At 41.0% G+C, this 22,623-nt stretch overlaps 1 protein-coding gene across 8 annotated transcripts in view; it reads right to left on the minus strand.

Moving 5' to 3' along the window:
* The window catches only part of AMOTL1 (angiomotin like 1), a 254,288-nt gene that overhangs the window by 20,811 nt on the left and 210,854 nt on the right, over window positions 1-22,623 (minus strand). For all 8 annotated transcript variants that reach the window (XM_072611308.1, XM_072611307.1, XM_072611309.1 and 5 more), the window contains 2 exons: window positions 15,561-15,706; window positions 10,594-10,743 (listed from right to left, as the gene is read on the minus strand). In XM_072611308.1, coding sequence (XP_072467409.1) covers window positions 10,594-10,743; window positions 15,561-15,706 — 296 coding nt within the window. The remainder of the gene's footprint in view (window positions 1-10,593; window positions 10,744-15,560; window positions 15,707-22,623) is intronic.

A 22,623-nucleotide genomic window follows, 5' to 3' on the forward strand; every position in this document is an offset into this window, starting at 1 on the left:
ATCTCTCCCCATCATATTTAATCCTGACTTCTGGGGCCAGTGGGAGAAATCGAATTCCCCTCCTTCAAGTCAGCCCTTTGAATACTGGAAAACAACCATCATCCCTCTCTCCTTTGACCTAAACCCCCAGACTCCTTTTTTTCTCAGTCTAAACATCCTCAGTTCCTTACAGCATCATTTCTAGCCCACTCACCATCCTGGTTGAAAATTTATGAACTTCAAAGGGAGACATACATGGGTGAGAACACAGGTATATGCCAATTTAACAAGACTGAGAGTTTTTCTCTTTCCCTTCCATGGGGCTGAAATTAGTCCCAAGGAGAAAGTGAACACATATCATTTGTCTCAACACCAGCACCCCTCCTCACCTAGCTTATGGGTCCAGCACTAGTCCTTATGGTTTGGTTGTACCTCCAGTGATATCATTCCTCCTTCCCCTATTCACAACACAGATGCCACCGAGGTCTCCAGGGAAGCAAAGAAAAGGACAGTGGCAATAGCCTATGAACTGAAGTCATTCAGGGATCATCCTAAATCTTCTAAAAAGATTGGTTATGTAATGTAACTGGTTAAGTAGGAAGAACACTGAGTTGGCAGTTAATATATCCATATCTTCCCACTGTTTCTTCCCATTAAGAGATGGTTAAGAATAGGATGATGTCATTATATATGTGGCCCCAAATGACAGACCCATGTTCAAATCCTACCTCTGATCTTTACTGTTGATATGATGCTGGGCAAGTCTCTTAGCCTTGTTGAGCCTCAGTTTATTTATCTGTAAAATTAGGGGTTTCAGCTAAATGGCCTCATGCCTTTTTTTTAACTCTAAATCTATAATATTATGATCTTCACAAATCAAGTATCGCCCTGGGAGCACAAGTAGCAGTCTTTTTCTATGGCTTATTCTAACAACGGAGAAGGGAAAGCTGTTTAAGTCCTTCTCTTTGCTTAGCCCTTCTCGTATTTTCAGGAACCCTAACTCCATGAGTCCATGGATGAAATGGCCTACAGTCTCAATGCTAGTTCATAGCAGCTCTGTGCCACTAAGATGCCCACTGGAGCTGAAGCACCAACCGCTTTAGGGCTTGGGCTCAGTTCCACAGTTGGCTACCAGCCCTGGCATCTGTGGTTGGTCCTAATTTAAGGCAGGACAGGAATGAGATCAAAGCTATACCAGATGCTCCCTTGAACGCTGGAGAATGTGGATTTCCAAACACAGAGGGAGATTCCTTTGCCCCACTCCCACCTGCTCTTGGGAAGCGGGGCATGACCTCAATTCCAGGAAGAGAATCACTTTCCCCAAGTCCCATTTAGGCCTTGGCTGGAGGGCTTTTTTTGTCCCACTCTGTATAGGGATTGAAGGACTGCTTGCTGTTCAGTATCTTCGGGATTAGCCCCAGAAGATAAGCACATTTGGCTACCAATTTACCCAGTACAACATGGAAACAGACAGTGTCTTCTGAGAAGACAGATAGGGCTCCCACCCCCATGTGGCCCAGAGATCTCCAGATGACTTCCCTATCCATGTTTATCAGAGTCCCTTTGGGGATGAGAAGATTTGACAATATAATCCTTTATAATTACATAGCACTTTTATTCTAAAACACAAGAACAGAACTCCCCCAGGCTGGAGCCTGTGTTTTCTTCATCAGGCGGGGAGTGGCATGGTCTACTACCCTCCCACCCTTCATGTCACAGGCCATTAAGGACTCAGAGTAAAGAGACTTCAATTCTAATTCTGACTCCTGCGTTAACTACTTATATCACTGTGAGCAAGTTACTTACCTGTTATTCAGCTACTCATCTGTTTATTCATAAAATGAGGTTAATAACAGTTGGTGTGCAATCTCAGAGTGTTTTGTGAGAATGTAATGAGTAGTACACACACACACACACACACACACACACACACACATATGTAATGTAAAGGAACCCTGAAAAGTACGAAGAATACATATAAAGCCAAGGTGGTACCGGATTTTGTTTTGTTTTGGTTTTTTTTGGAGAGGGAGTTTATTGATATAGGGAACTCCCTGCACAGACTCTATCAGAGCAGATCAGCAATTGCTCCATAACTTAGAGGGTGGCTTATGGCATTGGTAGGTTAAGTGACTTGCCCAGAGTCACACAACCTGTTTAAGTGTCAGCGGCAGGATTTGAACCCTGTCTTTTTCACTGAAGGAGCCTCTATGTTACCTCTCAAGGGAATTATTATTAGTATTAAAGAATGATCATAGAAAGACTTGAAACTAGTAGATTTCAGCTCTACCACTTAAAAGCTGTTGACCAGGGTTTTCTCCTCTGAGCCTCACTTGTTTCATGACAGTAACACTTTGCACTACCTACCTACCTTTGCAGGATCATTGTGAGGAAAGGGCTTCGTCCACTATAAAGCACCATCCGAGAGCGAGTTATTGTTATGTTTTCCATTTCACAGATGAGAACAGAGAAGCAGAGACCTTCTCACTGCCATACAGGTGACATATTTGACAAAGCTAAGACAAGAGTCAGGCCTCTTGATTCCCATTCCCTGTACTTGTGCCCAGAACTAGTGGAAATGATTATATTTATACTTCATCCCTTCTGTGGCTTCTAGTATAAATAAAACATCCAGTTCTGAGTCATAACCAACTTTACTTTTCCAACTAGTCCCTCCATCACCCTAGGGAGAGGTAGAAGGTGCCACATGCATACAAATTTAACCACTTCGATCAAAATAACTGTTCCAGATGAGCTGCTCTCTAGCTAGAGATAATTAAGTTCCCTCATCTCTCAAAACCTCAGTTTCCTCATGTGTAAAAGAAGACTAAATGATCTTTAAAGTCCAGGTAGCCTCTAAAAACTTTACAATTCAATGACTCATTTTTCAGATGGTTCCCTGTAAAAAATCTGACTAGGGCTTTGAGAAGAATCAGACATAACTCCTATGCTGTCTGCCACAAAGCAACAAAGAGAAAAGGTTGTCTTGGGATAAAACGCAGCAGTCAGTGTCTGAAGCAGGCTATTTGCTGCTCTCCTTAGAAGGATAAGTAGTTCAGTAGCTGCTCAGTCACTTCCATGGTGTTCTGGAACATCTCTTGAAGTCACATGCTCGAATTTCTGTGCCAGCCAGAAGGTATGCTGTCCTCAATGATCTACACTATTCCCTAGGTTAACAAAGGGACTTGTGCATTACCTGTAGGAATAGCTGAACAATTAAGCCACAATGGCTGAATCAAATAATCCCAGAAATGGAGCAATGAGGAAGGGTAGGAAACAAATGGATGTAGGAGCTATTGGAAGAGCATATGTCTCCATCCCTTCCTCCTCCTTTTTTTTTAAGAAACAGAAAATTTTATCATGTAACCCAGTAATCCCACTATTGGGCATATATCCCAAGGAGGTCAAAGACAAAACCGTTACTATATACACTAAAATATTCATAATATCACTCTGTATGATAGTAAAGAACCAGAAACAAAGTTATGACCAATTGATCTGGGAATGGCTAAAAAAGACTATCATTATATGTTCCTAGATCTAGGGCTAGAAAGGACCTTAGAAGCCATCTGGTACAGCCCCCTCATTTTACAGAGAAGGAAAGTAAAGTCCAGAAAGGGTAAGGGGTTTTCCTAAGGTCATTTGGTCATAGGCAGCAGATCCCAGAACTTGAACTCTGATTCCCTGACTCCAAGCTCAATGACCTTTGCACTGTCCTACCGTGATTCCAACATAATGGGCTAATTACTATTGTGCAGTAATAAATGGGGACTCTAAGGACTTTTGATAAGCTTGGGAAGATGTGTATGAACTGATGCAGAGTGAAATGAAAAGATCCAAGAAAACACTATGCACTATGACAATAGCAATGCAAATGAAACAATCACTTCAAGAATGGGTAATAGAAGAAAAGAAAATGAAACACACAAAGTAGGGAAGAGGGGGTGCTATTAAGACAATACTATAAACACTTCACACTTTCAGACATAATTTCTATATCAGATTTTTTCCTAAATTATTAAATGTCATCTAAGCTTGCATGATGATGACGTTGATAATGATAATGATGACAATTAGCATTTGTTAGTTGTGAATGCTCATTATGTGTCAGGCACTGGCTAAGTGCTTCACAACTCTTAATAATCCTAGGAGGTAGATGCTACTATTATACCCATTTTACAGATGAAGAAACTGAGACAAAGAGAAATAAAGTTACTTTTCCCAAGAGGTCTGAGGCCAAATCTGAACTCAGATCTTCTTGACTTCAAGGGCAGCTAGGTGGCACAGAGAACAGAGCACTGGCCTAGAGTCAAGAAGGCTCATCTCCCTGAGTTCAAATCTGGCCTCAGACACTTACTAGCTCTGTTGCTCTGGGCAAGTCACTTAAACCTGTTCACCTCATTTTCCTCATCTGTAACATGGCCAACCACTCCAATATTTTTGCCATGAAAATCCCAAATGGGGTAAAAGAAGAATTGGACATGACTAAATGACCAAAGAATAGCTTGACTTCAGGTCTGGTGCTCTATGCACTGCAACACCTAGCTGACCATTAAGAGAAGTGTAGGATCCATGAAGAGAGAGATGATAGTCCTACCGCCTTTGTCAGAACCAGGAACCATGGGTGGAAGATATACAGATTTAGGTCTGATATTTAGGAAAAACTTTCTAACAATGGGAGCTGTCCAAAGTTGGAAAGGTAGTTATCTCTCTTTAGACATCTTCAAACAGAGGCTGGATGACCATTTGTGGGATACATGATAGTGGGGATTCCTTTGGTGTATTGGTCCCTTCCAACTCTCATATTCTGATTCTATTTCTTTTTATTGAAGCAAAGGGTTCAGCTAGGAACTGTGGGAAGAAAAAATAGTAGTCAGGAAATGCCTGTTATGCAAAGACCAAAGGCACCAATGAATGTTTTGAGATTTTTTTTTAAAAGATACATATGTGTATATTTGCATATATATGTATATATATGTATGTATACATAAATGTATATAAATACACACACACACACACACATATATAAATTCTAGTGTCGAAGATTTTTGCCGACTAATGTCAGCTCGCCTGCTGAGGTAAGCCTCGTTGCAAAGAAGAACTTTCTCTCATCTGAGGAATGTAATCATAGTCACAGAGCTAGAGAGAACCTCATAAAATCATATATTCTATCCACCTGACTTCCAAAGGATGATAACTAAACAATAAGAAGAATGGGGCAGAGTGAAAAGAGCACTGAATTTGGAGGTAAGGGACCTCGGTTTGAATTCTGCGGTTATTATTTATTGCCTGTGTGCCAATAAATAACTTAAATAAATAATAAATAAATTAAAAACACTTACCCTGTCTGTGCCTCAGTTCCCTCTTTTGTAAACTGATTGGACAAGATGATACCCAAAGCCCCTTCTAGCTCTGAATCCTATGTTTTGTCTCATCCAGATAAGAATCCATCCTTTTTCCAGAAACTTTACAAGAAGTTATCCTTCTCCTTTAGTGAACCATTCCAATGTTTATGAAGCTTCACTGCCAGTAAATTCTTCCTTCCATCCCATCTAAATGTTTCATGACAGACTAAGTTGATTTCTCTTAATTTTCATTCAGCACATTTACAAGGTGCCTGCTCTGTGCTAGGCACTAAGAGAGAGAGAGAGTCAAAGACAAATCAGATGAGGTCTCTGCCACTGAATAACTTACCACCTATGAACGTGAGCCTGAAACAAATGATGCCAGACCTGAGGTCAAATCCTGCTTTAGTAACTATGTGACCCTAGCCTTAAACTCTCTGTGCCTGTTTCCTAGCTGTAACATAAAGGGGTTGAACTCTATGGCCTCTAAGGCCCCTTCCAGCTCTACATCTATGATAATAATTTCCATCCTCCCTTCTTCTACCTCATAGAGCCAATGGGGAAAATGATTGAAATAAGACATAGAAATGGTCTTTAAATTTTTGGAAGTATTTAGGCAAGCTGTTTTTCTCTCCTTTTCTCTTTCATCTCTATTTTGTCTTCCCCTCTACTCCCACCTTCAAACACTGCTAAAGACTAGCTTTGTCTCCCATCAAGAGCCTATTGATTAAAGGCTCTCTTTCTTGAATAAAGCATTTTTGTACTAGGCTGGTTTCTCAGTAGTCTCTTTTGGGGTCCCATTACCTGCACTTCCATCACTGTCTCCAATAGGATTGAGAAAGGCTGAAGGGAAGGGAAAAGAATGAGAAGTGGACACACCCCAGTGGTCCAGGGTATGCCACTGGAATTGAGCTGACTCTCAAAGTCTAACAGACTAACTAACCTACTTCTCTTATCTATAAAGTCCACACCTCTATTAATTTCCTAGAGTAAAAAAAAACCAAACCTGCTGTTCCTACCAACCTTGGAAATAATGGATAGGTAAACCAAAGTGCCCAGCATTTGCAAAAGTGCTGCTCTGGGAAATCAGGAGTCCCAAAGCATGACCTGACCCTGACACAGATCTAAATGTGGAACCTTAACTTCACTGCATAGATTCAATGAGTTTTCTAAACCTCTCAAAAGATTCCATGTAAAATCAGACCTCACAGGATGTGGACAGTAATATTGGTCTTGCTGTGGTGTTGCGGGTGGAGGGGGAAAGGGGCACTTTGTGCCATATTTAGCATGACACTCAACCCATTTTTAGAAGAGGGGGAGAGGCGAATGAATGACTCTTTGATACAGTCAATGGAATATTAGGAGGCAAAGAAGCAAGGTTTTGGTGTGGACTGGAAAAGCCTCTCCATAGTCAGTCAGGATGAGGCCAAGAAGCTCCACAGTCATGTATAAACACACAACCATGGGTGAGTGAGGTGAGGATTCGGCTTTAGTGGTCATCTGACACAGTCTGCAGGAGCAAGAGGAGCCTTGGTGTCTTTCCAAAGTGAGAGAGGAAGGAAAGAAGATAGCCATTTTATAGGGCACCTACTATGTGCCAGGTGCTATGCTAAGTGCTTCACAAATATTATGTCATTTGATCAGATGACCTGTTTCTTATTGACCCTGACTTCTAAGAGAAACATCCAGCTCTGATCATCTGCTGGCAAGGTTGCAGTCATTTTAGGGTCTCAGCTTGCTGTTTTCCAGACAGATCCAAAGACTATAACCTGGGCTACTTAGAGTCTATCTGGGGCATGATTCACATGAAGTCACTCAGACAGTAGTGCCCCATTGTCCCCTCTGCCTCAGCTCAAGCACTACCTACAGAATCAAGACTTCCTTGATCCTCACAACTGGGAGGATCTGTCTCTATTCCAAACTACTATGTAGTTAAATATCTTTATTTTTATTTATTATCTACACATATATAAACACACACACTTGTGTACACACATGCAGACACACACTTGTCGTTTTCCCACTGGAATACAAACTACTTCAGAGTGGAAATTGTTTCATTCTTTGTACTTGCTTCCATAGTACCTGGCACACAGTACAGCCTTAATAAATGCTTACTGATTTATTGACTATTTGTTAATAAGCAGCCAAGAGGCAGTATGGTCTGGTGGGTAAAGCCTTCTAGTCAAGACGACCTGAGTTGGAATCCCACCTTCCATATTTTTTATCTATGTGACCCTGAACAAGTTATTTACCTCTCAGAGCCTCAGTTTCTCATCTGAAAAGAGGAAAGATAGCAACTACTGTAGAGGGTTATAAAGATGAAATGAGATTATATGAACAAAGTGCTTTATAAGCTGTAAAGCCCTTTATAAACTCCAAGTATTATTTATTTAGAGTGCAGGGGAAAGCAGCCAATGTCTTGGCTTACTGAAGTAAGGGAAAATCTTGAGGATTTCATGAATACTCAAGTGGAGAAATGAACTCCCCATTTCTATAAAATAATGCATATCTTACTGCTTGCAGAAGAATTGAGTCTCTGCTTCTGCTCACTGAAAAGATGCACTTCTCCTTCGACACTCATATGACAATCACAAAGAGTTGGGGGGACCCTGCTAACAATTCCAGAGTCCACATCCAGATCTCAAGCAGGGTGATTTCCCTGGAGGGCTAAGGCTCTGAAATCCCTTCCTCTGATGGCCGGCCAAAGGCTTTATTTGTGAACCTTCAGGGCACAGCAGGAGCATTTTCTGCTCGGCATCTGAGAGGGAAGGCATGGGGGACGATAGAAGATGAGCATGCTGTGTTATTTATTCTCTGAGGCTTTTAGAGGCATTTCCAAAGGATCTTAAAAATTTCTAATCTCCATGTTACAAAGGCATAAATGGAAACACAGGGAAAATAGGGAGACTATTCCCAATGTCTTGGACACTTGGATATAAATCAAATTTGTATAGTATAGGTAATATAACTGTCCCTTCCAGTGCAACTTTCCCCCTCGTGGTTTCAATATATTGTGGGTCAGCATAAGAAACTAAATGGGAAATTTTGGAGAGTTTTGTGGAAGCTATGGATGATGGTCAAAAGACAACAGACAACACAGAAAAAGTTTAGAAACTCAGAAATGTATGAAATATATGCATCGTATTGCATATGTCAACATATTTTATCTTTTAATACAGTAAATACTCCATAAAAGAAAAAGAAAAATTTCAGACTTCTTCTCTGGTGCAAAGGAGGGGGCAAAAAATTTTACACGGATTTTCCAGATCATAGGGCACCATGCACCAACCACCAGGATCGACATGGAAGGGACAATTGTAATTGTTTGGGGGGGAAGGAATTCAGACCTATGATTTTGTCAGGGTAGAGAACTCCCAATGTGCAAACTCCTTTTGCTGATGCAGATAAGCAACCTATCTATAGTTTATGATCTTCAGAATTACCCAAGGCATTAAGTTCCTTGCCCATAGTCACATAGCTTCTATGTGTCTAAGGTACAATTGAACTCAGGTCTTACCAACTTCCAAAGGTGCCCCCCTATAAACTGTGCCACAATGACTATCAATTAAACAAAATAATAATCAACATTTCTGTATATTACCTTAGTTAAACCTTCTAAGGACCTTGTGTAGAAGGAAAAAATCCAATTCTAGTTGCTTAGGATACTGAGATGTATTCTTAGAATTTTACCACCAAGTGTACGCATAATGCCTACTTGTACATCCAGTACCGTTCCCTCCAGTAACTTACAATCTAGCTGGAATGAGAGGAGATCAAAACAAAATGTCTTCAAAGAAACAAAAGAGAACAACATGAGAGAGAATCTAAGTGCTACAGATGCCATGGGACAGACTCTAAGTATTGTAGACCAAAGAGACAGACCCTGTTGTAGTGGGGCAACACCTATGAAAAAGTGATGTGGGCTTCTGATATTCTGAGAATATCCTCTAACACCCCCACCTTCTGGAAAATTCCCATACCAGAGTAAATTACATGCAGCTCTAATCAGAAAGCCAGACTGGTTGTTATCTGTGTTTTCAAGTGTTTACAAGCATTTTGGTAAGAATCACTAGAAAAGTATAGATCTCCAGAGGAGACCCCAGGGTCCTGCACTTGGGCCTTTGTGTTGTCTGCTTAACCATAATTCACTATGCATCATGTTCATCTACCCAACAGGAGGGATATGCAATGGAGGCTGAGTTGGAGGTCATTTTTAATATTATTATGGACTTATTTATAGCAACCTTACATTCACAGAGGAGGAAGAGCGGCAGAAGGAACATTTACTTCTGTCCAATACTGAATGAGGTGATATTTGAATATAGAATCATTCATCCCCTCATTCATTTATTCAACAAGCATTTACTAGTCACAATGTCCAAGCACTGTGCTAAAAGGCCATGGATACAAGGACAAAACCCCAAATACTCCCTACCCTCATGGAGTTTCCATTCTACAGAAAGCAGACATAATTCTTTTGAGTTAACCATTCTGAAAGATTAACTGATAGTTCTGAACTATGTTTTTTTAATCTCTTTTAATTTTTAATCCTCCCTTTTTAATGAGGGAAAGACTGATAGGTAAGAAATAATTGGAAGTTAATGTGATGAATGGAAGGAAGGAAGGAAGGAAGGAAGGAAAGAAGAAAAGAAGGAAAAAAAGAAGGAAGAAAGGAAGAAAAGAAGGGAGGAAGAAAGGAAGTAAGGAAGGAAAGGAAGAAAAGGAAAGAAGGAAGAAAAGGAGGAAAAAAAGGAAGGAAGGAAGGGAGGGAGGAAGGAAGGAAGGAAGAAAGGAAGGAAGGGAGGGAGGGAGGGAGGGAGGGAGGGAGGGAGGAAGAGAGGAAAGAGGATTTGTTAAGTGTCTACAATACGCCAGGCACAATGCTATAAACACTTTACAAATACTATCTCATTTAATCCTCACAACAGTCTTAGGAGGTAGTTGCTATTATTACCCCCATTTTACAGCTGAGGCAAACAATGGTTTGCTGACTTGCCCAGGTAATACAGCTAGAAGGTGTCTGAGGTCAGATTTGAATTCAGGTCTTTCTGACTCCAGGGCCAGCACTCTATCCACTTAGCTGCCCTCGTTCTCTACTTGGCTTCCCGGGCCTCAGTTCCTTCATCTGTAAAATGAGAGGGTAGACCAGATGGCGTCTGAGGTCTTTTCTAGCTCTTGATCTACAATAGCTGGGATAGCTGAGCGACCCACTCCACCAGCCCATGTGAGGCTGAGGGTGCTGGGGACCCGACAGTCAGCCTCTTACCTGCTGCATCCTCAGGGCCTCCAGTTCTCTCTCCAGCCGTGTCCTCAGCCTTCGTTCCATCTGCTCTCTCTTTTCACACGCAGCCTGCAGTTGGGTCAGAGCCTGTTGCAACTTCTCTACCTTCTCCACATAAGCTTGCTTCTTCCGTAACTGAGGAGAAGAGAAAAGAAAATGAGAAAAGGAGGGGTTCAATTCACCAGACACTTAGAACATTTATTAAGCACCTACAGTGTACTGTGCTGCCAGATACTATACTAGATGCTGAGTATACAAAGATGAAAAAAACACAGTTCTGACCTTCAAGGAATTTACAATCTAATGTGGAACAGAATATACACACAAACAAGTATAATCAAGGTAGGATTGGGTATGAGCAAAGGAAAACGATGAAGTGGTCTATAAAAATCCAAGCAAAGTGAGAAAACTTTCCATGGGGAAAGAGAAAAATTAGGGAAGGCTTCATGGATGAGGCAGATTCTGAGGTACCCTCTGAGGAAAGATTCCAATAAGCAGAGATATAAAGGGAGCACGCGTAGACTGTGCTTGAAGGGGGAAGAAGCATCAGACAATGGTCACTCTCATGCTTAGAAGCATTATTCTCTCTTGGGTTTTGTTATTGTTTTTGTCAAGACCTAAGATTTCATTGGTTGAGAGGCAGAGGAGGGATTCAATGTGGAAACTCTATCCAATGATACAGATTGCAGCAATTCATGTGTAACTTACAGTCTTTGAACTGCCTGAAGAACTGAGAAGCTAAGTGATTTGGCCATGGTCATAGCTAATATATATGAGAAGGTGGAATTTTAATTAAGATCTTTCCTCTACTCATTTCTTCATGCTTCTGCTCAAAAGGGTGATAATATTTGACATTCATATTTTTAAGACCCTGGAGGGCAAGGGTCTTAAATCCCTCTTGCCTAGTTTTGTACAGCAGTTAGCACAGGGTCTAATTAAATCCTTAATAATGACAATGCTTCCAAGGCAATGTCTAGTTACTGGAGAGCACCTTTCACCAAAGGTTATCAAAGGTTCCAAAGTACTTTAAAGACAAAGAATTGCTAACCTCCCAAAAAGGAGTGGGGAAGCTTCATATTTAAGAAATGAACAAAACTGACAAGTAAAGAGACTGAAACCCAGACTTCCAGAACATCAAGGCAAACACACCAGAAGATCTCATAAGGAATGGTGCTTGGAATATGACTGGGGCCTCTAGACTCCCAATTGCCCCCCTGTAATCATCAGAGCATATTTCCTCCCATGTAGCAGATTAGTTAATGACCATAAATCTCAGGCATATACATCCTGGGAATTAGCCAATACTCAAAATCAGGCTGAGATGGCTACACAAAACTAGCCCTGAGAAACCAGATGCTATTTCCTGTCACTCGGCACCTGGCCATAGAGATGCCTGGGGCTGGTTCAGAGTATAAATTCAGGCTGTTCTGACCTCCTCGTGTTTGTACATGCAAGTGATTTATGGGCTCCCTGCTATGTGAGGATTCTGCAAACCAGCAGTCGAATCCTGAGAGAGATTCTGGCCTCAGCATAGAGTCTAACCCTACTGGGCATTGCCCCCCTAATAGGGGTTGCTGGAGAGGTGCGAGTCACTCCTGACCTTTCGGGGAACCACAGGGATAGGCACTTTTAAGGCCTGCTCTAAGTCTGCCTTTCAGGTCGGTTTTCACCCTGTACTCCTCCTCCCTTGCTTCTGGGTTACCGAGAGCTATGAGTTTAGACCCTGGGAATGAGGAACTATTGGGGTTAAAGAACACAACAGGATTAAAATGGGAGGCAGATCATGGTTATTTTCTGACTGATTCGAGAAACTTCTGAGAAGATATGCTTGGCACCATGAATGCTTTAGACATTACCCAGAAGAGAGGGGGGCATCATATAAGATGTAGCTATGATAGTACAAAAAAGAGCACTGGAGCCAAAATACCCCATATCTTTGAATCCTGGCTGGGCAAATTGGTTTCCTCTTTTCTAAAAGTAGGAGGTTACCTATGCAGATGAGCTGGAAGTCCAGTCTTGCTTTATTTTATGATCTCTAAAGTTCATTCCAGTTCTAAATTTTATGAACCCAATAATAGCTCACTTTCATCATGTTTTATAGTTTACAAAGCACGTTTTCCCAACTTGCAAGTAAGATGTCCCAGTATCATTCCCATTTTACAGATGAAAAAATTGAACCTCAGAAGTGATAAGTGGTTTCTCAAGGGTCACATAGCTAATAAATGACAAGACAGCCCTTGGGCTCAGGACTTGTGAATATAAGACCAATGCCCATACCATTATAACAAATGGTCTCTCTATACCCCAAACATGGCAATAAATGCTTATATAGTATCTGGCTGCAAGAGGCTCACAACTAGCTTAAATAGAAGTTCTGGACCAAAATTTTCTGAGGACTACATACGATTTGAGAATCAGTTTTGGATCTGGAAGGGGCCTTAGTGCAAACTGGTCCAATGCCTCCTATTAGAGATGAGGAAATGGAAATTCAGCAAGTCAATGAACTGCCCATATTCACAGAGTTAACAAGTTTCACAGGTAAAATCTGAATCCAAGTCTTCTTGATTCCAACTTTATAACTGCTCCATCATTCTGCCTTTCAAGGAGTATCTTGCCTTGAGTAATAACTATAAAGTATGGAAAATACATTTCATGATGCCAAGGAGGAAGAATATGTCCTTTAGATCTACTCACTTTCCCATAGCCTGCCTTTGAAGAACTCTTCCTTTGGACATCAACAGATCTAATAACTGTATCTGGCTACTATCCACTTAGTTGATGAATTTCTGTACTGCCTATAGTATAGTATTGCAAGCAAGATATTTGGAAATAACTTGGTGCTTGCAGGACCAAAACTTAAAGTCTTTCCATGTCTTCATTATTCTGGAAATATAGTACAGGTAGCTTAGTATGGTAGAAAGAGTGTTGAACTTAAAAGTCACAGGTCCTAAGTTCAAATCCTGGCTCTACCACTTGCTATCTTTATGATCTTAAGCAGAGTTAGATTCAGTTTCCTCATCTCTAAAATGAGAGGGATTTTCCCTCTAAGGTCCAGATGGCCTCTAAGGTCCCTTCTGGCTCTAAGTGTATAATACTATGAAAAGATCTTAACAGTTGGGAAACTAAAACTCAAATGAAGTAAAAAGGGAAATTGTTGGCCCTGGTTGGAGTTCGTAGCTTCTAATTCTCTGGACAGGTTATAAATCCTTGTCAGAGAGGAAGCAATGAAAAGTAACTATCCAGGGCATCCTGGAACCTGCCTGAGCTTCTATGAGATGAAGAACTTTCCTGAAGTGCAGGCAGTCCCTGCCCACGTTATATAAGGAGTAGGGCTCTTTGTCCACGGAGAAAGCCTGTTTGTTACAAAGGATTATCCAGCCATGTGGATTCTACAGACCTTCTTCAAAAATTCACATATAGTTTCAATATTTTGTTTCTTTCGCTGATATGGCCTGTCCAATTGCCTGGATTACCAGAATTACCTCCTCTCCCCACCCCACCCCACCAGCCAAGAGCAGGGTATTTCTGTCTTTTTCACAGCCCACCAGAAAGAAAGGTGGCTCTGCTACCCCAGGCACCACCTCCAAGGACTTCAGCAATCGCTCTTTTTGAACCTGTTTTCTCATGGCATAGGTTGCAAGCAGAAAGAAGGCTGCTTGAAAAGTCATCTAATGCCTGCTAGAGAAGTCATCTAGTCTAACCCCCTGACTTCACAGATGAAGAAACTGGACCAGAGAAGGGATGGAACCTGCCGAAAGTCACACAGGGAGTCAGTGGCAAATCCATCATTTGAATCCGGGTCAACCAGTCAAACCATCAACAAGTATTTTTCATGTTTGCTCTTTTTTAAGGGGGAGGGGTTTGTATCCTCAGTGCCTAGCACAGTGCCTGGCACATAGCTGATATTTACTAAGTGCTTGTTGATAAACTGATTGATTAAATACCTATTACCCACTGTACTAAATGCTGGGTCCTCCAACTCCATATTGACTACTCTTACAGTACCATCTCCCCATTCTTGCTTCCTGACTGCAGGAGGTATTTTCTATAAGAGCATCTTTGCTACTTAAGATTCTGAGCTGCTGCTTCTTCCTTAAGATGGGCTGCTTGTCCACAAGGGTGCCACTCACTGTGAGAAAGCCTCTGGGTGCAGAGCTGCAAGAGCCTCAGCTATCAGTTGCCAATGATATGCCAGGCCTCCATCTTCCTCCATCTCTCTTTTCTCCTCTCTGATTCCCCAGCTAGGGCCTCAGCAAGAAATCATTCCAACCCCACCCAGCTAAGCTTAAAGGAGCAGTATTAGTTTAGAATTCTTTTTAAAACCTAGAAAGGTTGGTTCCTTTAGAAAATGTCAAGAACATGATGCTTGAGCAGGGTCAGAATTTCCTGGACCATACTTCTGGGAATTTGGCTGGGCCAAATCCCCAAAAGTGGACAGAGTTTTGCTGTACCCTGTACTCCTTCATCTGATTTTCTCCCCCTCTGCAAACCTTTCCTCTACCCCACCTCTTTTCTTCTTAGGACATTTGCCTTATTCCGTGTAATTTAAATAAGACTGAGATCCAAAAGACACAGCAATTGCATATTTCTCAAACTTATTCCAAGACTATTTTCTCTTTGCAAGTCCTGATGATTTCCTGGCCCAATGCTCATTTTCAGCTGGACGCTCAACAACTCCTTGGTTCTCGCGTTAAAGGTTTTAGGCTCATTAATGCCGGTAATCACAGCTGCCTTTTACAGTTTGTCTGGCTCAGGGCTATATAAACCCAATTTGTATTATTTTTATTTGGGAAGTTTCTCCATTTACCATCTCTCCCTCCCCACAACAGCTTCAGAATTGGCATCTATTAAGGACCGGAGCTGAACAAGCCGGATGAAGACAGCCAAGCTGGAGGTTCTCTTGGCTCAGCCTTTCCTAGCCTCTACCCTACCGGAGTCGTGGAAGATCTCACCTCTTCTTCCAGTTTGACGACCTTGCCTTGAGCGTTGTTCAGTGCCTGGTCCAGGATCTCAATATGTCTTCGCTGATCCTCACTAGCAGTACGTGCTGCTGCTAACTCCATCTCTAACTTCTCCTTTTCCTTCAAGTACTCTTTGTCTGGAATGGAGACAAGAACAAGATTGCTTCTATCATAACCAAGCACTCACTTGAGGCCCCCGACAGTCTTATTTTGTCTAATATTTAAAAAAAGGAAAAGGTTTGTGAAGCAACAGAGGGTTAAATTACCTACCACACTTCCTCTTGGTTAGTAATGGTGGTATGTGTGGGAAAGAGAAACATAACTGAATGGTATAGTGGAGAGAATGAAGGACTTGGAGGCAGGCAGATTTGGACTTAAATCTGTCCTCAGACTCTTACTGGTTGTATGACTCCTGGCAAGTCGCTCAACCTCTCTATGCCTCAGTTTCCTTGTGTAAAATACAGATAATGAATTAACACATGTACAGTACTTTGCAAATCATAAAGCATTTTATAAACTATAGTTATTGTTGTTTGTTCTTCATTCTTGAAGAAGACCATGGCATCAGGAAGGTGATGCCATGAATTGAAAGTGAACTGGATTTATTGGCGGAGGGCTGTGCAAAGTCATCAACCTCACTTTCTCCTCCACAGCCATCTGGGCCCAGGGGCAAGATATACATCGGGATGACTGGATATGGCCCCAGATGCAGTGGGAGACACTGGCCCTTTTAAGTTAAATGTCTTTCCCAGGTCTCAGTTTAACTGAGGAACTGCCCATTCAGTGATTAAGGCTACGTAAAAAAATGAGGCAAAGAATGACTTTTCTACCTAGTTAAAAAAAAAGAATCCATCTGGGAAGGGAAGATCCTGAGGATTTCTAGCCAAAAACAGAGTTCTTATTTACATTCATTCTGAGACCTCAGGGCCCAAATAATGAACAGATGGGGTTTGGGCTACAACAACAGGCCAATCAGTGAGAGCCAGAGTGATTTGGGTTTAAGGCATGGTCCTTAAGAAAGAAATCTAGCAAGAACCCCAGGGAATCTTGTGAGGTTTCATCCATCAAAATTTACATTCCTTTGGGCAGAGCACCCTCATGTAAGGTATATAATATGGTTAATATTATCATTACAAAACTACCACTAATGCATGATTAATCACAGGTTATGATTCTATAGGTTTCACAGATGCACAGTCTGCAAAGAACTACTGACCTTTTCTAACAAAAGAAAAAAAAGAATCTTATGCTTGTACAATTAATCTATGAGCATTCATTAGGCACCGAGTATGATGCTAGGTGCTGGAGATTCAGAGACAAAAATGAAACAGCCCTTTCCTTCAAAGTACTTACACTCTATAAGGGGAAACACAAATGTAAATAAGTGTATGTCAAAGAAATACATCCATACAAAAAAATTTAAGGAAGAGTCATTAGCAGTTGTGGAGATCAGGAAAGGCCTCATATGATAAAATGAATTATAAAAGGTGAAGGTGAGAAGTGGCGTATCCTAGGCATAGAGAACAACCAAGCCATGTTGTGCAGTAGACATAGAAATGACCATGAAGACAGAAAGATATGGGTTCAAAATCTACCTCTGACATACACTAGTTTTGTGACCATGGGCAAGGTATTTACCATGCCACAGGCAACTTTCTAAAACTAGACAGTCTATGGCAATCGACTCGTTAAACTTCTTGTCTACAAGGGTGTGATTCATTTTGAAAATGCCTTTGGGGAGGAATTTCCATACCATAAATTTACTATAGTCATAAAACCACAGGTCTAGACTAAAATATATGTTAAACACATATATTACTACATGTATATGTGTGTATATATGTACATATATGAAAACGTAACTTTTCAAAGCAGTTTTACATCTGCTCTCTTATTCTATCATAATAACTCTATGAGGAAAGTGGATCAGGCATTATTATTGCCATGTATATATGAGAATTTAAATGCCTTGTTCAAGGTCAAATAACATCTTGCTCAAAATCATACAGCAGGAGGATATTTGCAAAGTGCTTTCCTCATAACAACCCCGTCAGAGAGGTAGGGAAAGCATTATTATCCCCATTTTGTAGATGAGGAAGTTAAGGCTCTGAAATGTTAAGTGACTTGCCTCTTTCCATTGACAGCACCATCATTTTTCTGATCATTTTTGACTCTTCTCCCACATCCAAGGAGCTGCCAAGTCTTACTGGTTATACCTTTATAATATATTCTGACTCAGCTCTTTTCTCTGGGATAAGGAGAGTCTAGCATTCACCTGCCCTATTCTGTGCATGCCCTGCATCGGGGACACATGGTGGCATGGAACCAACCAAGACACCAATGTTTTCTCTGCTCATTTAACTCTTTTTAATATCAATATAAGTTGTATGTGTATCTGAATTCCCTCTGTACATTCATATTCTCTGCTTTATATAGGAAACTCTATCTGGAGCACTTGCTTATTTAATCAATGTTATCAAGCAGCCAGAGTTAAATGCTTTCTTCCCATTCTATGCACATGGCAGACTGGAATAACCAACTTGGTGTTGTGAAAACTCAGGTTTGAATCCTTATTTCTTATATTTACTAGCTACATGACCACAGGCAAGTCATTTAACTTCTCTGAGACAGCTCTCTAAGATTATGAACCATAGTTGGCAGGCCACTTGTCTAGAATGGAGGGACTTTCCACCCTAATAAAATTACAGATCCTTTGTATGTTACACTGTGTTATTACACATTAGGAGCTGGGGATATAAAAGCTCATTCTCCTCCCTAAACTTTGAAAGAGCTTATAATTTCTTTAAGAAAACAGAATGTATTGAGGAAAAATAAATAAATACAAGAAACAGACAGTGCTTTCAGGGTGAAATTGCTAGGGAATAGCTTTTGAGTTCAATGTTACCCTAAAGTCTACTAAAGCCTTAGTCTAGGGCCTCACATCATGGAATGGAGGTGATACTGGGTTCTTAATATGCCTGTGCAGCATAAACTCTGGCAGTCTGGCAAATAAAATTCCAGTGATGGGCTATTCTCTGAGGTGCAACCTTGACAAAGTCACAGAAACTAATCAAACTAATCATTAGATCAGCCAGAAGCTGACGGATGTTTTTTAGCCACATAAAATCTGGACAACTGTCTACTCAGGGTAGAATTGTGGTCCAAAGTGGCAGAAGGAACATGTGCTCTGAGGAAATTAAAGAAGGTAGTATGGCATGGAGGACAGGATGTTAAATCTGGACGTTAGAAGACCTCCTGAGTTCAAATCCCACAGCTACTAACTGTGTGACCATGAGAAAGTCATTTCCTCTCTCTGAGCCTCAGTTTCTTTATCTAAAATCAGGATAATAATACCTATAATGACTATTCCATGGAATGTTGTAAGATCCATATGGGATAATCCATGTAAAGCATTTTGCCAACCTCATCACACTAAGTAAATATCAGCTACTATTATCTATGATTATTACTGTAAATCCTACTGAAATAACAGACAGACTTGTAAAGTTAAATAGCAGCTATACTTCTTAATGAAATGGTATCCCTTAAATACAAAAACTGAGATGCCCAGATCTTGCCCTGGAATACTACATCTATTACAAGTCTATCAAACTCTCGTGAGTTAAAGTTAAACTTCTTTCCTCCCTCTTTTCAATCTACCTTATACCTCTGGGTTCCCAGCCCAAAGCCTCTTGGACAATGTATATACACAGAGTCTATATATACAATGTATATATACAGGGTGCCATAAAGAAGAGTCTGCTGTAGCGAACCCATAGCTTTGGGTGCCAATCTCTCTGTGACTGAAACAAACCTCTACATTCCTCTTTTTTATCCCTTTGAAAAGTCATTGAAGTCTAAGGAACAATTCCATGGGCCTGGACAGCATCTCCTCTGGCCAGGTGCCTGATGGCCTTGTCAAGTCTCTGGAGGGCATCCAAACCTCACCACGCAAGCATTCCTGTCAACGAGTCTGGCATTTGAGCCTGGCTAGCTTCGTGCCCAGCTGAGCAGAAAGTTCTTTTTCAACTAAATGGAGGTCACTGCTCGGCCTGCCACAGTGGGGCCATGGGAATGGATGAGGAGCACTTGAAATGTCAAAATTGCAACTGAAACTCAAGAGGAAGGACTGCAATAAAGGTTCCCCTTTTCTTAGGTAACACTATTACTATCATATTGTCCCATTGATAGGCAGTCCCAGACAATGATTGTAATGAGTTAATGATAATAATAGTAGCTCACGTTGACATAGCGCTTTGGAGTTTTGCAAACTACTCTTTATGTACTGATCCTCACAATAACTCAGAGGTAATGAATGCTATTATTATCTCCATTTTATGGATGAAAATACTAAGACTCACGAAGGTGAAGTGATTTCCCAGGATCCCAAGAGCTAGTACGTGTCTTTGAACTTAGACATTATTTACTACAAGTTCAATTTTATTTCTCAGAGGCTTCTAAAACTTAATTCCCCTAATATGTTATTTTTTTCAATGTTGTATTTAAACCTCAACACTGAGCATCTACAAACAACTAATCTTGTTCACTAATTTAAGTGCAATATACAAAGTATCCTGACGCTATGTCAGATATTCCCTCTAAGTTCCCATTAGGATTTTCCATCTACTCTTTCTCATTTACTTTTCTTCGTGTGATCAGAGTTAGCATCTACTCCAGCCCTTTGGGGACGTTGAACCTAGAGAAGAAGAGAAGGAGGATGCCTTCACATTAAACATTCATAAAACTAACATGGAGGAAAAGGATTGAACTTATACTTGTTGATCCCAGAGAAGTTACAAAAAAAAGAACTTCCTGGCATTCAAGCTGTCCAAAACTGGAATGGTCTGCCTCTGGGTGGGGAACCTCTTCCCTGGAGGTCTTCAGGGTGTGACTCAATGATCACTTCTCTGGAATATGGCAAAGAGGATATTTCTTCAACATGGATATCCTTGGAGATCTCTTCAACTAAGAGTTCTTAAAGGAAAACAGTAAAACCTTACATGGGAACCACATCTCTTCAGGGATAAGGGACCTAGTCTGCTCCATGTGCCTCTGAGAAAGAAAAGGGTCAAAACTATTTTTATAATAATAGTTGGAAACTTTAAATTTCTAATATGATAAATGGCAACAGATACAACCCACGTAAACATAAACTCTTTTCAGGGAACCTTAATGATTTTTAAGAGTGTAAGAGGGTTAGAGACCAAAAAGTTTGAGAGATGCTACTGTTGTAGCAACACCATTCCCTATCCAACCCCTCAACTGCTAGAACTTTTCCTTCCCAAAATACTTCATCTTTATGTGTATTTATTAACTATACATTTATATTTTATCTAGTTTCACATGTATTTGTCTCCTCCATTAGGTTGTATGCTCCTCGTGAGGAGGGACTGCTTCATGTTTTGTTTTTCTTCATTCTTGTTTCCTCAGTGTCTAGCGCAGTTCTTCTTACACATAAAAAGGGCTTACTTAATAATTTGTTGATTGATTGAGGGATTCTGGTAGGGGAATGGACTAAACAGCCTTCAACTCCTCCAAGATGTCACGACTGTCTTACTACAATGACATTAACTATGGCGTCTGCAAGGACGTGACTAGCTCTCCCACTGTTTTAGTTCCCCCCTCTCCCAGCTTCAGAGCTAACAGCTGGGGAGTCAGAAGAGGCCAGGTTGTAACCTTGCTGCTCTCAAGTGGGCATTAATTACTGAGCCTTTCATCAGAGCTTTGGCCCTTGACAAGATGTGGTTTCTGATGAGTTGTTCCCAAAGCACTCTGGGTCAGAGGAGCCCAAATCTTCAGAGGCTGCTGCCAGTCTTATCAAAGGGTGACTAAATCCCTGGAATGCTTGGTAGGTAATAAGATAGGCTTTATTCCTCATGCTCATTCTGATGCAACCTGAGAGCCAACTCATAGCAGACGGCTTCTCAAGGGCCCTAGATTTTTCTAAGGGAATGCTCAGTATTTTTTTTTAAACAGGGATGAAAATGGATCCAAACTGCTGTTACCCTGTGGCCCCCATCAATGCCCAAATCTCAAATGCCAGCATAACTGTGCAGGCAGAAACTCTTCTTGTCACTCACACACAATCTTGTAAAAGCACTATAATGTACTCCACGTGGCCAGGTCCCTGGCTAGAGATGCCTACTTAGCATAGATCATAAGACCACAGATTTAGAATTGGGAAAGTCCTTCTTTAGAGGTCATCCAGTCCAACCTTCTCATTACACATATGAGTAAACTGAGGCTGAGACTTACGAAAATTTAAGTGACTTGTCCAAGGTTACACAGAGTCAAAAATGGGATTTAAACTCGGGTCTTCAGAGGGCAGGAAGACTGGGCAGCAGAATTCAACAATTTTTTAAATGCTACTTCCCAAGCCAGTCAACCCAACCGATCAACTGTACTAGTACAACCTCTAGAACTGAAGGAATATTTATGGTGTTCTAAGCACAATTAGATTATAAGGAACCCCAAAAAGGCTTATCAGAAAAGTGGCCAAGGGCCATAAATGGAGCAGGAGAGCTGGGCCAGTGGGTCACTAATGGTAGGGATATACTTCCTGACAACTTCCTATAATCCAGGACCCTCTGCTGGAGCAAAGATTTCAGTGATTAGCATCATTGAGTGAAGCTTAGAAAATGGAAGGACAGCATTGATAGCAAAAGGTATAAGAGGACAGCAAGTAAAAGAACACTGAGATCTTGATTTTGCAATTCCTCTTTTCTTTCTACTTAGTTATTTAACATCATTGATAAACACCTACAAGGGATCTCAGGATCCCTTCATTTTATGGACAGGTAAAGTAAAGAAGTTAAGTGATTTGTTCAAGTCACAGTAAGTCATTCTGGATCTGTCAGGTATTGTCTGTATGACCTGGGGAGGTCAGTCCTTTTCTATGGGCATCTGTTTCTTCATGTGTAAAAAGCAGGAATTGGAACACATGACTTCTGATGGCTTCTAGGTCTAAATCTATGATCTTATGCTCTAACTGTCTTTTCCTTTATGATTTTGCTCTGTCACCACTATCCAAAAGGTAGGGTAGAAGCATTGGGAT

This window comes from Notamacropus eugenii, chromosome 5 (assembly GCF_028372415.1).
Source record: "Notamacropus eugenii isolate mMacEug1 chromosome 5, mMacEug1.pri_v2, whole genome shotgun sequence".
Lineage (NCBI taxonomy): Eukaryota > Metazoa > Chordata > Mammalia > Diprotodontia > Macropodidae > Notamacropus > Notamacropus eugenii.